The sequence below is a fragment of the Nelusetta ayraudi genome, unplaced genomic scaffold (assembly GCF_046127955.1).
Source record: "Nelusetta ayraudi isolate G7.1 ecotype Tasmania unplaced genomic scaffold, CSIRO-AGI_Nayr_v1 ptg000070l, whole genome shotgun sequence".
NCBI lineage: Eukaryota > Metazoa > Chordata > Actinopteri > Tetraodontiformes > Monacanthidae > Nelusetta > Nelusetta ayraudi.
In genome coordinates, this window is record NW_027466120.1 from 6,331,522 (window position 1) to 6,347,610 (window position 16,089).

Sequence of the window (16,089 nt, forward strand, 5' to 3'; positions counted from 1 at the left end):
AAGGTTTTTGACAATCTGTTGCTGAAAGTAAGGCACGGTGCTTCCCAGAAGCCCTTAGACGTCTGGTTCAGAGAACAGAGAGAAGCCACATCAATAAAGCCATCATGTCCGTGTGAAACACACCACTACACTTCATCAGAATATTTTGCTATATAACTGAAAAAAATATATATATATATATGTATATATACATATATATACATATATATATATATATATATATATATATATATATATATATATATATATATATATATATATATATCTTCGCAAAACCCATCACTGGCCATTTTCAAAATCATTTTCCACAGTTGTTCACATGCTTTCTCTCCCCCCTTTCACTTTTCGTTTCCATCTGTAGAGTAACCGTCGAGGAGTGAAGTTAAGTTAACAAAGAGGGTGACAAGGAGGAGGAGGAGGAGGAGGACAAAGATCAAGGATAAGCAACAAAAGGGAGACAGAGAGTCTGTAGAGGGGCAACTTTGGTGTTGGCTTTAGTTTCATTTCATTTGGACTTCTCAGCTGCTGGAGCGGCAACGGCTGGCTCTGTCTGGACGCCGGCATCTGTTGAATTACGCTTCTGACCCTGAAATTCAGCAGGAAAATGTGGTTGATGATTAATCACAACAGTATTTCCTGAACCATTCATTACTTTGGGGAGCCCTGCAATTCATTCCAAAACCGATACTCATATCTTACACCCAATCCGTTCTAATTTTCTCCATTAATGTCTTGTTTAAGAAGTTTTATTTTTGGCATTTAAAATCCAAGTCAGATACTACAAGCGCAAGAATTCCATACCAAACTGGGAAAAACAGCAACTGGGCTGGCATATTTATCATGGAGGGGCTGCTGCCATCTAGTGGACATCAACGATAACGCGTCAGAGTCATGCACTCCCTACCAGGGCTCTAAAGAACAGCTGGACAGAGTTCCTCTTCTCTAGTTTCTTGGGAACTTGAGCCGCATCGTCTCCGGTCTGAGGGGCCGCCGCAGCTGGTTTGTTGTCCGCGGCCGGCTCCGATGTCTTGGCCGCAGGCTTTGGCTCTTCCTTGGGTTTGGCTGTCTGAGCTGGCTCTGCCGCTGCAGCGGGGGCAGGGCTGGATTTCTTAGCATCAGAGGCCTGAAAAGTGAAGAGGGTGAAAGTCCCTCAGCAGTTGTACTTTTAACTTCCCATTAAACTTCATATGCTCCAGGCTTTTTTTTTAATTTTTATTATTATTATTTTTTTTTTTCACATCTGTATAGTTATCAATGCATCTAAATGTGGACCTTTTACTCTATAGGATGTATGTCTGCCTTCCTTATCATCAAGCTTCATTGCATCTCTATGACATCTGTTTGTATAACTAGGCAATGCTTCTGAAGAATGTCCCCAGTATTGCGGGACCATGAGATTATCACAGAGACAGTTATGTCTTTCAGTCAAGTGTGGCAGAAAAACACACCTTTGGAATTGCTTATCTAAAGTATGTACCACGCGTAAAGTAACATTTCATACTTCATATTTATATTCATCTCAGCTATATATAATATAATATAATATAATATGTAATACTGATGTCAACTCAATGTACTTACTTTAACCTTGAAGAGAGACAGAGACCTGAAGGGTGATTTGGAGGTTTTCTTCTGTTCTTGGACAGGAGGCGGCGGTTCAGGCTTGGCAGCAGCCTCCAGGGTGCCAGTTTTGGAAGGATCCACCTTCTTTAATGAAAAGAGCATAAAAATGGTACAAATATATTGAGTTTTTTAGTCATGGCTGCTTTCAATGCACCTTATAAAGCAGAGAAGGAGCTTCCTCCTGTTAACATAAAGCAATAATCCAGAGGAGAAGGCAGAATAGGACCGACAGTTGATAATCAAGGAGCAGTGCCTAACATGCTGAGGAGAACAGGCCAGCATGTAGACATATTCTTAATAGCAGCGTGCAATAAGTGACCAATTGGAATGAGACTGCCCTCCTGTGGCCACCTGTGGGTCTAACACTTGGAGATGCAGATAGACCTGACAGTCTAGAGGTACCTTCAATAACCTTCAACTATGAAAGCGCAGTGCTTCAGCCACAGTGGACAGGCCCTCAACCAGCAGTGTGTGGAGCCAGCAGAGTTCAGTTCATAGCCTCTAAACTGACGTGTGTGAAGTGTGTCAGTCAATTGTCTCGAGAATGTTAGTGAACGCAAGAGATTTCTGCCCCATAGGTTCACTGCAGAGATACAATAATATGCCATGTAAATAAATGCATAGAATATTACACAGGATGAAGGAATTGAAAGTGCTACCGAACTGTTTATGAGGAAGTGATGTCCTTTTTTTTTAGTGTAACGCCTCAGAAGCAGATAGTAGAAGAAGAAGAAGCACCAAATAATCGTGCAGTACAGATCGTCTCCCTGCCAACAGGGGCTCAGCAAAGACAGTTATTTTCTTTATTTTCTTTACTTCTACTCTCTGAAACAAAGCAACCAGTCTCCCAGCAGCCAAACCCTGCAGTTTACCTCGTCTTCCACCACTGGCTGTGGTTCCTCCTCCACTGTCTGCAGGGAAGGAAGAGTTTGATTCCCCCACTCATTCAAACGATGATTCAAACGTGATAAAGCTTGTAGCTCCCTAATCAATCATGATAGATTTATTTCAAACAAGCAAATAAATAAATAGAAGTCTTAATGAAACAACTGATATAAAGTTAAACTGTGGTGACTGCTAATGCCAGAATTCATTCTCTTTAACTGAGACGAAGGAAAGATTACGTTTGATTTCACAGCATAATTGCTCCATCTGGCAAAACATCATGTCAGAGGTAGCTAGAGCGAAGAAAATTAGGAATTAATATTCCCAAGCAGTTCTCAGTGAATTAGGCGCTCGTTCCGCCACCTCCTCGGCCCCCATCCTCTCTCTTTTATCAGAAATTACGTGTAATTTTTGAGCTCCGACAATTATCCCACTCCCCTGAGAAAGCAGAAGAGCAAGAGCAAGAGAGTTCTCTCCTTTATTTACCTGGACTTCAACAACTGGTTCTGGCACCTCCTCTGGTGTTGCCTGCAGAGCAAAACTACTTTTTGTATCACCAAAATCGAGGCGGATACTTTAAAAAAAAAAAAATGAATCTTTGATTTTATTGTATGCAGCATGTCTGTTTACGATCACCAAAGAAATTGCACTGACATGCCAACCTTGGTATACAATTGTATTCGTTCAGCATGCAGTCTGGGTTTACCTTGACTTGCGTAACTTGTTGTGTCTCAACTTGTTGTACCTCAACTTGTTCTACTTCTACCTCTACTTCTACTTCTACTTCTGGCTTTGGGTCATCCTTGGTTGGCTGCGGGACAGTGAAGCGAGTTAGTTAAAGCAAACAGCAACATACAGAACAGTGTGTCAATACATTAGTCCTTGGAAATGCTAACAATAAAATGAATCAATGAAAGTGAATAAAGGAAGGGAAAATGCAATGTTATATCAAGCAATGTAAATAAATGTGGTGGTTTTTAAAAAGTTTACTTTCTTGAGTGCAGGATGAAGATGGAAAATGTAATATATGTAAGTCTAATAACTCAAATAACTTGTGTTTTCATTCACTAATACCAAGCTTCTGTATTTAAACAAAGGGCAGGTCCACTTGCAAGGATGTATGTATATATCAATGTATTTATATAGTAGCACGTAACATGGATTTGCTCAAGTTTCAAAGTTATATGCTGACATGACAGCTGGTTATAAGAAGACTGAAATTATGTGACATTAGAAAACAGCAGCTTTTCCCAACTGAAATCTTGTGATGAGTGAACAATGTTTGCAGAGTCATGTTGAAGTCACATGCTTTCTGCAGGCCGGATGTGTTAAAGCTAACAGGACGGTCACGGGAGAACATTAAATAAACAGGTGTTCATCAGTCTGCAGGATGCCTTCTGACTGCCAGATGCTTCTAAGTTTTTCACATGTAACTGTGGGCCTTCAAGTGTACGATATAAAAAGCCAGAGACTGTGCAGTCACGGGAGGAGGCAACAAGCTTAGGACAAAGACAGAAAAGCAAAGGGAGCCAGACATCGTAAACATGCCTTAATAGTCGTATGTTTCACTCTTTTCAGCTCTCAGTCAACCAGGTCAGTGTCGTCCAGAAAGTAAAGTCACGACAGCTGGACTGGTTTTGGTACCTTGAAGATGTTTCATCTCTCATCTGAAAGGCTTCTTTAGTTTATGTTCAGTTCAAAACTGAGTCTTCATGACACCAAAAACCAGCTCATCTGCCTTTCCTTAACTTCAAGTCTCTTTTCAGTCAGTCTGGCAGCTAACGTATTGTGATTTTACTATCCAAAGTACTTTTTAAAAAATCTAACTAGTTAACTTTATAATTATCATTGTTTATGGATATGTTCACCGCCTCCTCTGTGGTGCTCAGGGCTTAACTGTCATAGTGTTCAAATCATAACTAGCACACCTAGTATGAAAGTACCTTTGGACGGAAGAATTTGCTCAGAGTGTCTTTGGCTGACTTTCCTTTTGACTCTGCTTCCTTTGCAACAGCTTTTGGTTCCTCTTTTGGGGTTGTTTTCACAGCTTTGGCAGCTGAGTCCGCTTTGATTTCCACTTTGGGGGGCTCTGGAGGGGGTGGAGGTGGGACAGGCATCCCTTTTGGTGCCGCAGGAGGCTCAGATACCTGCGCAACCTGTTTGAGAAAGCAAGTGTGAACATGGTAGTTTTCCTGCATCTACTTATCTACGCACACTTTCAGATACACAAATGATATAAGGCATGGCCAGATAGTACGGATACAAAGCAAAATATGCAAAATGTCATTAGTATGTAAAATGCAAGAAGAAAAAAATCAAATTGGGACTCCATGATTTTGTCTTTCATTCTAAGAACTGAAACGCTGCAGGAAGGTTGCTCACAGTGGTGGTTGCTGCTGGTTCGCTCTCCTTCTGGGACTATTTGGCAACAGAAAAAGGAAGCAGTTAATGACTTTAAGTAAAGCTGAAGCAAGCCAATGTATGCAAAAAAAAATGTAACGATTAACACATGCGCCCTTCCTGAGACAGAAGTAAAATTCAATTTCAGGCAGAGACAGAAAACCACAGAAATGACTGTGAAAGTAAAATACTCCCAAATTTTCAAATCTCTCACCAGTGACTTCTTTTTTTTGTTCTTTTGCTCAGTGACCACAATTAAATTTATGAGTGAGAGAGGCCAAGGTTTCGTTGGATTTATTTCTCATTTAATGATAATAATCAATAGCCAGAGCATTGTAAACAGAGACAGAGCTTCCGTAACATGGAGAGTCTGTACTGCGATGCATCATAAACCTCAGTTCACCTGTTCTTTTGTGGCATCGGGGGCAGCGGATCCCTTTTTGGGTGTTCTAATGGGAGTCACCTGAACAACAAGGAAAGGAAAAAAAAAACATCTCTCTGACAAGCTTTGTTCAGAAACACACAGATAAACTTGTGAGAGGACAGGAAAAGGTTTATTTGAACAGATGGATGAGTCATTTTATAAAAAAAAAACAAAAAACATCCCAGTGGCAGTGCAACATCATGGCCACAAAGCTGATGTCACGGGAGGAGAAATGCATGATTTCAAATAAGACAGAAGCCTTTTTTACTGCAGCAGACATAGGCCCCTATGACGAGCTGACTCGGGCACACTGAGGGTCCCTGGCAGGGCATATACAGTACATGCGCTGTCATTGTGACAGGCATTGTGTCCCGGAGATGGCGTAGGCCTGCCTCGCTCTATCGCCACAAATCTCAACTTCCAACTGCAACAGGCCTCCCTTGTGAGCTCACACTATGGGCTGAACAATGGGCCGCCACATTCCCGCATGTTCAAAGACTTGATTAGCATTGGGGCTAGGCCAGTGGCAACTCTTTCAAACGGCATGAATCCAAAAGACAGCACGATGGAGAGGAACTACAATAGCCGCTTGTTGCATGATTTCCATCGGGTGCTGCCATTTAAGTTATGGATACATGACTGGCATAAATTCTCTTATTCAAATAGATCACACACACAAAAAAAACTGGCATTGTGACGTATGAATGTAGCATCACTGGAATCATTGTCTTCTTAAAGTCGATCAAGTAAATTTGAATTAATTCTTAGTTCATTTTAGATATTTTTTTATGTTTACGCATAAGTTGGTTGAGAGAAACTTCTGAAATTTCTATTCAGTTATCTTCAAATCGTTTTTGTCTCGTCTCAGACTTTGGTGACCAAGTTTGCCTTTATTAATTATCTAAAAACTACTATATAAATCCAGAAAATATTTATCCCTTCTTGTACAGCCTCCTGCAAAGCAGTTTTAGCTACTTTCTAAAGCTGTGGATTTGTTTCACTTTTCCACATGTTTGGAAAAGAGACCAAAGAAGGCTGGTTGTGAAATGAACCCAGAGGACCAGGGTTTTGTGTCACAAACCTGGAATGAGTTATCAGTCAGATATCAGTGCCCTCTGTGACATCACAAAGGGCCTGATTTCCAGAACTGGGGATTTTAACTCACACTCTTTCTTTAAGGAGTAAAGAGTGAACTCTTCTTCTTTTTGAGGAGTTTGCCGAGGGGTTGACACAAGATTGATGGAAAATGTCGGTGAATTAAATGTTAAGAGGTGCATATTTGTTTCTTACTTCTTATTTCAGCAGTCGAATGAAAGAAAAATCCCAGAATGATCTCATTGTGCAAGAGAGTCAACAGAGCCCTGAGGTTGCTGGTGCGGTGTCACTTACCAGTGTTTTGAAGAAATTCATAACTGAATTGTTTTCTGGGTTGACGTCCTCTTGTTCTTCCTCAGGTGGACTGTTTGCGTCCTCAGTTTCTGGAGCTTTCTCCTCCTCTGCCGCAGGGCTTTCCTCTGGAGCTGCGCTCTCTGCTTCTGGCTGTGGTAACGATTGGGAGTCTTGCTGTACGTTAGCTGCGTCCTCCTATGTCGTCACAAAGAGTTATCCTTTGAGAATGATGTTAGAGCAGCAGAGTCGATATGCAAGCAGTGAGTGTCTTAATCGCAGCATTGAACTGGGAGCACAATTCCAACCATGCCTCTGCCTACACAGGCCAGCGTCAACAATCAGCCTTCTATTAATGTGTGTGTCCCACCCCTCACTCATTGATATTCAACAATGCGTGAGAGTTATGGCTCTGGAAATATCAGAAAAACACAAATACTTGACAATGTCATGCACTCTTATTGCTTTTTTTCATTTTGTCTTCATTTTAGGCTTTATCAAACATTCTCCAATCTGTGGTGAGAATTGTGTTGGAAAAAAAAACCTGCAGTCACTTTGAAGTGTATTTTTATTTGTCACTTTATTGTACCAAAAAGAGTACAAAACTATTTTACAAAAACATTTTATTCATCATACACAGGAGTAACACTGAAGCAACTTTAGCTTTGACATAGTTGCAGAGCAAACAAAATGACTGTTCAGAATGTTTTTAATATGTTGTCAATCCTTTCAGAATACAAGGATTACAAAAATAAATACATCAACAACAACTAAATAAATAAATAAAAAAGAACAATTCAATATCCTGGTGAAGACATCTTTAGCAAGTTTTGAAGACATTGTCTTCAAAACTTGCTACATACCTGACGGTGATGGTGGGAGAAGCATCAATGTCTGTACAATGTGCAGTGATAAGCAATTATTCTCTCTATACAGTGTCTGGTCACTGACTCCAGTCACTGTCGCTCTTCATCTGAGATGATCCCAGGTGCAAGTTCCAGGTTAATTTTTTGTGAGGGACCCCAGTGATTCTTTTATTGTCAGAGATTGGACCTATTTTAAATACCCAGCCATTTCTGGTCAGCTATGATTCCCTCAGTGGAGTAATTGTTCTGTGGCTTCATCATCCGACATATTTAAAGTGTCTCGTGTACCTCTTTCAATACTAGTAAGCCTGCTAAAGGATGAGCTTTCCCCAATGATTACATTTAAAAAATATATCTTATTTTTGTATTGTACTCACCTCAAAAAGGACACATTTAGTCTCTGCTGGAATTCTAACATTTATTTGCCTTTAAACTCAGAGGTACAAATGGCAATGGGATCTAGAGAAAGGGCTCTGACTGCTGTGGGTGATGGACTTGGCTTTGTTTCTTCAACTGGGTTTCCTGATGAGCTCATTGAAAGGTTGAGGATTCGGCTGCTGTTTTCACTTTCCTGGACTTGCGTGAGGTTGTGATTTGCTTCTCGATATTCAGATACAGATTCAAATGCCGAAACATTTTCCTGCTCCTCCAACTGCGTCGCAGTGTCAGCTTCCCACTCTGAAGTAGAAGTGGAACAGAGGTCATGAGGAGGAGCTTCTGTTTCTTCCTCGGCATTGCTTTTGACCATAGCATGACTTGGTTCAGTTTCTTCAAAGGTTTCAAGCCCAGCAGCCTCAGTGTTCACATCTGTCCTGCTAATAAACTCAGCCGTAGTTTTGATATCATGAGAACCCATGTAATTTCTGGGTAATTCTTCATTAGTGATTTTTTCATTTTCTTTTAAGTTCATTGGGAGGACAAGCATTTCTTCATCAAAGACAAATATATGTGGCACTTCTGAAATAAATAGGTTTGCATCTGGTCGCCCAGAGAGAGGCTGAAACGCTGCTCCGATGGTCTCATCTTCCTTCATGGCTTCATTAAACTCCACCTCTTCGGTCTCCAGCGAAACAATAGCGCTGAGCTCTCGAGAGATGGCTTCCATTGCTGCCTGCAGCGCATCCGCAGCATGGTTTTGGACAATGAAACCGCCCGGTTGTGCTTCATGAACCGTTTCCAGCCCAAGTTTGGTCATCACATCTTCAGGAAGTCCCTCAATGACGATGGGCTCAGTGGAAACCTTTCCCACAGTGGGCCATTGAGGCAAACCCTGAAATGTGAGAGCACCAGCAGCAGCAACCTCGTCACGATTGGCGTCCACCTCATCTAGAACGACTGGTTCAGTCATGTCAGGTAAGAAGACATCGTCTATCAGCTCTTCCTGGCAATCCAATTCTTCCCAAAAAGCTTTTTCAATGTTTTCCATCACTGGCAAGTAAACTTGCAGAGGAACACAAAATACTTCCCCAACTTCAGGAGACTCCAAATTTGGTCCAATTTCGATCAGCAAGTCCTCAGCACCTTCACTCCACTCTCCGGTGTTTACTTCTTCTCCATGTGGCTCCGATGGCGTCACCGTAGCAAAGCGAGGAAATTCTACCACAGCGGAGAAAACCGCCCTAACACAATCTGCCACAACCTTCGGAAGGCCCGAATAAAGATCGTGCAAGTCACTTTCTGTAATTGATTCCCTCAATTTGGATTCCCGCTGTGGTTCAGTGCCATCCAACGTTTTGTTCATTCCGGATCTGTCACTGACGTGTGCCTGCTCTGCTCTGAGAACAATGCCCTCGAACATACTGTCCTCCAAGAACATTGTTTCTTCTGTGATGGCAGCAGCCGTCTGGTCATCAGCCGCATCTTCTGGAACGCAGTTGGCAAATCCGATACGTGAATCCCCGTCGGATGCTGAGGTCTTCATCGGGGCCACCTCTTCCACTGCTCCGTTATCGTTACCTCCAGTTTGCGTTGAGACGTCCGCCTTGGCGCTCCTCTCCGTTTGCATTGACGTTGACACTTTGTCCGCTTTGCGATATCGTGTGCGAGCAGCAGCCTTCTTGAACGCAGCGATGATCCCAGTGCTAGCTCTGTCTCCACCGAGGCCTGACTCCTTAATCGTGAAAATCAATATTTGGAAAAAGATCAAATACACTTGCTCACTCGTTGATCGCACTGAGGGATTCGACGGAAAAAATAGTAGGAAAGCCACTGAAACACAACAGTTCTGCAGTAAATGTTTACTTTAGCCTGTAATTATTGCCATCGGTATTGATGTCAACAGACATTGGTAAATTTGACAGTGGGTTATAGAACAATGATAACAAAATGTGAAAATGTTCAATGCAACACTTCAATACAAATGCATATTTCTATAAACATCTTCTTTTAAATGGCAACGATTCATTAAAAGTTAAGAAACTTGAATCCTTCAACTGTATTCTAATCCAATTCCAAAATCCCAACTAACGTTCATTGGTCCCTGTCCTGAAGAAATCAACCATAATCAAGTTTAAGCCCCACAATGCTCGCAACAAATTTTTCTTAAGACGTTGAAAAGTCAATACTCACCATCATTGGATCAGCGGCAGGGGGACTCGCATCAGCTTGATCCTCGCCTGATTTCTCCTCTTTTTCTTCTGTCTTTGCTGCAGCTTGAGGTGGCGCCTTCTTTTTGAAAAGTTTGCCAAACCGACTGCCCTTTTCCTCTTTGGTTTTCTTCACCTCCTCCTGCTGAACAACAGGCTTCGGGGTCTCAGGAATAACTGGGGCATCAGGAACTGATTCAGAGACCGTTTCGATGATCTCGCAAGTTGTCTCTGTCGACTCTGTTTCCAGGCTCAGTGATGGTGGGGCACCGTTTTTCTCAACCACTGCAAACAGAGGAAGAACCTGTGACTAAAACGTGAACAAGTTGGGCCAATGCAAAAGTCCATTGTAAAGGGGAAATAATCTGTGGTGTCCACTAAATTCAGATTCCAATTTGTTTTGTTTTTTTGTTTTTTTTGGCCTCATTATTACTTTTACTTTTGCATGCAACTCATGCATGATATCTATGCATTGAAGTGAAAATGGGCAAGTCAAGGTGAGAACGTGACATTGGCTTTATCTGCAGAGCATGAGCCACACCAAGACAGCCAGGTTAAACAGTTGCCTCTCCTCGATATCTGGACAACGCCTGTAGTTTACACTGGAAGACTCAGACACTGAGTCACTGTGTTTGCACAACATCGGTCGAGTCCGAGGAACAAATCCAGCATAGACATGAACAAATCACTTGCTTTTGTCAGTCATGTACTGACGAAGGGAGTCCAAGCGACACTCACCGTCAACCTCCAGCCCATTAGGGGTGATGGTCACCGCGACACCGTTCGCTGATCCATTTTCATGTGTCTCGGGAATTTTCTCAGTCCCTGTATTCTCCGTCTGCAAAAACAAATATATCTTTGTTTTAAGTTGCTTTTTTCCCCCCCCCCCAAAAAAATCAGAAATAAAAAGTAATAATAATTGTAAAAGAGTTGCAACAATTCACAATTTGTAATTTTACCTTGGCAACCTCTGTGCCGTTGGACTGCTCGTTTCCCATTCTGCCTCAGTTGCAAATTGCAGAGAGAGGTTTGTTATCCCAGACTGAAATTAGAGACTGAACACATTGGAATAAAAGTTAGCAAAAACAAAGAAAATCCAAGTTCTTTGTATAATTAGAAACTAATAACTTACCTCGCTATACCCGTGCAAGTCAAGCAATGTCCTCTTGAAGAAAGAAAAATATGCGTATGGAAAAGGTTCCAGTGACTGTGTGTGGAAGATAGATCCTCTGCTCCTGCGCTACTGTGTGTGTATAGTCTATTGTTAACGCGCTATTTAATGTGTGCCTTGGATGGGTGGGACTGGTTTTGGTTGATCAATTGGACTTCCTCCAGTGAAAAGCCTGTCATCCACCCAGCATGGCCTCGTTGCTCTTTAGTAAAGGCACATGATGAGCTCACCATAATCTGCCAATTTTCTGAAGGCACCACAACGACGCGGCAACGAGGTAATGATCAAGACGGCTCCGCGGTGATAAGGTGGCGCAGCCAGGCTGGTCTTGTTGACAGATGTAGCTGTAAAGGTAACAGGATGTGACTTAAGGATATTGAGCTGGCACAGTTCCATACTGTCAAAACAAACAAAAAAACTGTCAAAACAAAAATAGATATACCTGCATTTAAAAGCCCATATTGTTGTTTAGTTATTTTTTTGCTCTTAAAATGACACGCTCAGCATTTTATCCCACTTATTAAACTCACCCTTTTCCTCACAGCAGCTGATCTTGTCGGCTTGATCAGCTGAAAATAACAAAAATGGAGCTCATGTGACACACGCATCATTCATCTGCTCTTGACACTAATTGCCTTTTGAGTTTGAAAGAACAACTATCTGCCCTTTGATCACACGTAATCAAGACAGAAAAAAGGGATATTTAATGACATCAACGCGCTCGCGGTGCCTGAGCATCTCTGATGGCCCCATTCAGTGCTTCAGCACAAACTGAGGGATCAAAGGCTGATTGATTGTCAGCCGTCCTCCCATTCTTTAATTCTATTATTAATTTCATCTCTTATGTTTGTTCTTTATTAAAACAAATAAACACAATAACATGACAATGGTGACAGAAGTTGCTCAAAATTCCTTTCATGTAATTGTTTACTGGGAAAAAAAAAAAAAAGTACCTGAAATTGTTTTGACAATGCAGCAACAAGATAATAGTGCTCTGGAGGGCCAGATGTGCAGCATTCATTGAAATTATTACGACAAGGCTTGGATTCCATGAAAACAATGTCCCAATTGTACCGTGGACATAGCCTGGACATAGAGGTGGGAGTTGGATTCCCCTGTTTGGCCTGTGCACTTTTGACTGCATGCACGGCCTGCAGCTGACAGATCTCAAGCAAACTCTTTATGGGACATCCAGTACTCACAAAGGAAAGGCAATTTGCAGAAGTCAGCTGTTGCATCTTCAGGTTAACTGAACAAAGGAAACAGTCTGATCTCTGATAACCCTCTACCTTGTGCAAGATAGTGTAAAAGTAAGTTAGTGTTTTGATTATGAATGTTTTTTTTTTCTCAAACTCTGATGACATCCTTGGATTGGATTAGTCATCCCATGCTTTGTTGCTAAATTATGTAAATATTGGGACTTGGGTGCAGTTGTGTTTGCTGTAGAAATATTTGCATAGCAGTAGTTCCGGATTGATACAATAACTGAGCTGGCACATTGTAAGCAACGCAGCACATTTCTTAGGTTAGCCAGGTGAAAACTTGAGATATGCTAATTGATTACTTGTCAAATGTGTGTTCCAAACAAATAACAATGAGAGGGCACATGCAGTAACACCACAGTTTAACGCTTATGGCAGATACACATACGGCACCCACATTCTTGCACTGCCTTCTTCTGTTGACCAGCCACAGCTGTAAATGCTGGATGAGGCAGTCTGTTCCCTCCCATGTGCCTGTCATTCTGATGAAGCCAGTCATTAAGTATTGGGACAGTAGAATGAAGGCAAGCTGATTTTTTTTTTTCTTCAATAGATAGGTTTGTTGTTTCTGTTTCTGTTATTTCTACTGAAAGTAGCTATAAACTAGTAGATAGCTGCTTAGCTTGTTTACCTTGTTATAAGACTAAAAACACACACGTGTATGTACACATATGAACACAATATAATTGTTTATCCATCTGTACATTGTGCATGCTCACTATAAAATCATTTTACAAAATACTTTTACGCAAATCTTGCCTCTATGAATAATCGCTCGTATTTAGAGCACAACAAACGTTTTGTGTTTCCCAACCGCTAGGTGGCGGTAGCGATGTTCCACTGAGCTCACTCCTCCTAGTTTTGTACAGTCGAGGAAGTCAAGATGGCAGCCGCAGTAAAGGGACGAGTAGTAAGTGAAAAATAAAAATAAAAATAAAATAAAATACACTATATCTTATCCTCGCGGGGCTGTTGTTGTTTCGGGGGTGATTTTAAACAAAGAATCTAGCGAGTGAGATGATGCAATACAATATATTGTGCCTGTGAGAATGTTGGACACACCCTCGTGTAACTCATGTTACAGTTAGCTCAAATGTTAGCTTCCATGCCTGTGTGAGAGGTTTGCCTGCATATAAGCTTGTATTATTGGAATTAACAACATACCGAGAACAATATCGTTCAACAATGGCAAAGCTATCGAGTGGCGTGAGGACGCAGTGATCGAGCCGTTCGACCTGCTGTTTGCAGCGCCCTGTTTGACGTTTCCCAGCTAGCGTTGAATTGAATGAAGTCATACGCTGTATGCCATATTCAGTATTGTGTTAAACTGAACAGATCCTGCGTTGCTACGAGCCCGTGGATCATTATTTCTCCCACGTTTGCAGGCGGTTGAAGATGTGAACGTCACATACGAAGATCAGCAGAGGATCAACAAATTTGCCAGGAACACGAGTCGAATGACGGAGCTGAAAAATGAAATCGAGTCGAAAAAAGTAAGTCATAACACATCCGGGGTTTATTTGACTTGTGTTCCCACATGTGACGCCGTTAATCGATAATTATGGATAATAATTAATTAATTAATTAATTACTCCATGCATATTGCACCAGTTCCAATAACGCATTTGCACAATATATTTATCCTTTTATAGACATTTTGATGAAAGTTCAATTTAATCACATTTTGATTTTAACTGTTCTCAAAACACAAATTTTCTGTTTATTATTGTTCTATTTCGTGATCATATTTTCATTTTATACTTCCAACATTGCATATTTGAAGCTCCATTTCATGTCCATTATGAGTTCAATGCTACACATCTGTACCAATTTGTGATTGTGTTTTTTGTAGAAATCACTGCAGAACCTACAGGATGCAAGTGACGACCTAATGATGCTAGACGAAGACGCAATGTTGATCCCCTATCAAATTGGAGATGTCTTTGTCAGTCACACGCAGGAAGAAACACAAGAGATGTTGGAGGCAGCAAAGGTGAATTTCCACAATCATGCCACGATTTAAAAAAAAAAGAAAGAAAAAAAAAAGTTTGGATTAAGCAGAACTTTGTATTAAAGAATTCTGAAGTTAATGCCAGTGAATACATACACCAACACTTGCTTTACCGCTTCACACTTGGTTGACAGGTAGGTGTCTATTAGTCCATCTTTGTTACTGTTAAAATTAAAAATGTATATATTTTTTTTTATATAGATTTGCTCCATAATTAAAAAAAAAAAAAATGAAATCAACACTCCTGCTGTGTTTCCATTGAGCAATTTTGATTAAGATAGACGCAAACATCTTATTTGGTCATAATGAGAATTATGTCAGAGTTTATAAGGGAAACTTGTTTCCATGAAACATTTTGCACGTTGACTGGGAAAAAAAACAAAAGATGAAAATCACCTCAAGCAAGCATACAAATTTTATTGTGAATTAGAGTTTCTAATGATTCCGTCTCCATAAACTCACTGGTCTTAATTCACATTAAATGGCTCTTATGGAAACAAACTAAATCTTTATTGAGTGAGTGTTTCTTTTTGTTTTTTTTTGTAAAGGAAAACACAATTTTTCCAAAATATGAAGCTGTATCTCCAAGTACTGCTTCTATGTTGAAGCAGCACAACCTTAAGAAAATCTGTGTATCTCATATACTAATGAAATGTCCCTGTCATGCCATCAGGAAACTCTGGAGCAGGAGGTCAAAGGCCTTGAGGGGCGGGTGTTGGCTATCCAGCAACTGCTGGGCGACCTGAAGGTCCAGCTCTACGCCAAGTTTGGTGACAACATTAATCTGGAGGCGGACGAGAGCTGAGCTCTGAACTGGACAATGACAGCTGCCCTGTCAAGGACTTTTTCTTGTCTTTTCTTTTCTTTTCTTTTTGTCTTAACGCAGCACTGAGATCAGTTTGCCAAACATCAAGTTGGACCGCCTGGGTTTGCACATCCTGCCATTCTTTCACACATACAGTAGTCTTGTTGGCAACTCAACTAAATGTCTTCAGAGGAAATAAATTCACATTCAGCACGTATTTTAATTGGTCTCTTATTTCATAGTGATTCATTCGTCTGTATCAGAAACTGGGTAGAAAGCAGCCACATGAGGTTGTTGTTGTTCTGAGCTGGATTCATTTGTGAACGTGGTGTGATTTAATGTCGAGGGGGGCGGGGAATCCCAGTTACAGTATGTCTCCCTTTCTCATGTCAATGTAAGAATTGGCTGCAGAGTCAAAGTCATTAAAAGCATTCAGTCTGATTGTCTTTGTGCTCCCCACATTATTAGCTAATCGTCCCTGGTCTTGATCTCTGTGTCAATCAACTCATTTGAGTCGGCCAGTATTTCCTCCTATTATGGGGCTTTAACTTCTGCCTTGTTTTGTCATTTAGCGCGTGCAATGGTGCAAGCAGGTATGCAACGCAAATATTAGAACCTAAAAAGGTAACAGTAACTTCAGTGTTTTAAATAACGGAAGAACAAACTTCAAA

General features: G+C 41.1%; 2 protein-coding genes across 7 annotated transcripts; one reads left to right on the plus strand and one right to left on the minus strand.

Annotated features, from left to right (window-relative positions):
• Positions 1–210: 210 nt before the first annotated feature.
• bcas1 (brain enriched myelin associated protein 1) lies at positions 211–11,612 on the minus strand. Of its 6 annotated transcripts, XM_076042098.1 has the most exons (14): positions 11,302–11,591; positions 11,129–11,224; positions 10,908–11,007; positions 10,153–10,454; positions 6,722–6,916; positions 5,312–5,371; positions 4,891–4,926; positions 4,452–4,664; positions 3,215–3,319; positions 2,995–3,036; positions 2,496–2,534; positions 1,582–1,707; positions 905–1,123; positions 211–586 (listed from the first exon to the last, which is right to left on the minus strand). In XM_076042098.1, exons 2-14 carry the CDS (start codon positions 11,165–11,167, stop codon positions 506–508), a joined length of 1,557 nt encoding a protein of 518 aa, XP_075898213.1. In that variant the 5' UTR covers positions 11,168–11,224; positions 11,302–11,591; the 3' UTR covers positions 211–505. The 6 variants fall into 6 exon arrangements, with proteins under 6 accessions (XP_075898213.1, XP_075898214.1, XP_075898215.1 ...); XM_076042099.1 differs by lacking the exon at positions 4,891–4,926 and having other exon boundaries at positions 11,302–11,592; XM_076042100.1 differs by lacking the exon at positions 2,496–2,534 and having other exon boundaries at positions 11,302–11,590.
• A 1,784-nt stretch (positions 11,613–13,396) lies between these two features.
• pfdn4 (prefoldin subunit 4) lies at positions 13,397–15,859 on the plus strand. Its single transcript, XM_076042140.1, has 4 exons — positions 13,397–13,512; positions 13,988–14,095; positions 14,455–14,595; positions 15,287–15,859. Exons 1-4 carry the CDS (start codon positions 13,486–13,488, stop codon positions 15,416–15,418), a joined length of 408 nt encoding a protein of 135 aa, XP_075898255.1. The 5' UTR covers positions 13,397–13,485; the 3' UTR covers positions 15,419–15,859.
• The last annotated feature ends 230 nt before the right edge of the window (positions 15,860–16,089 follow it).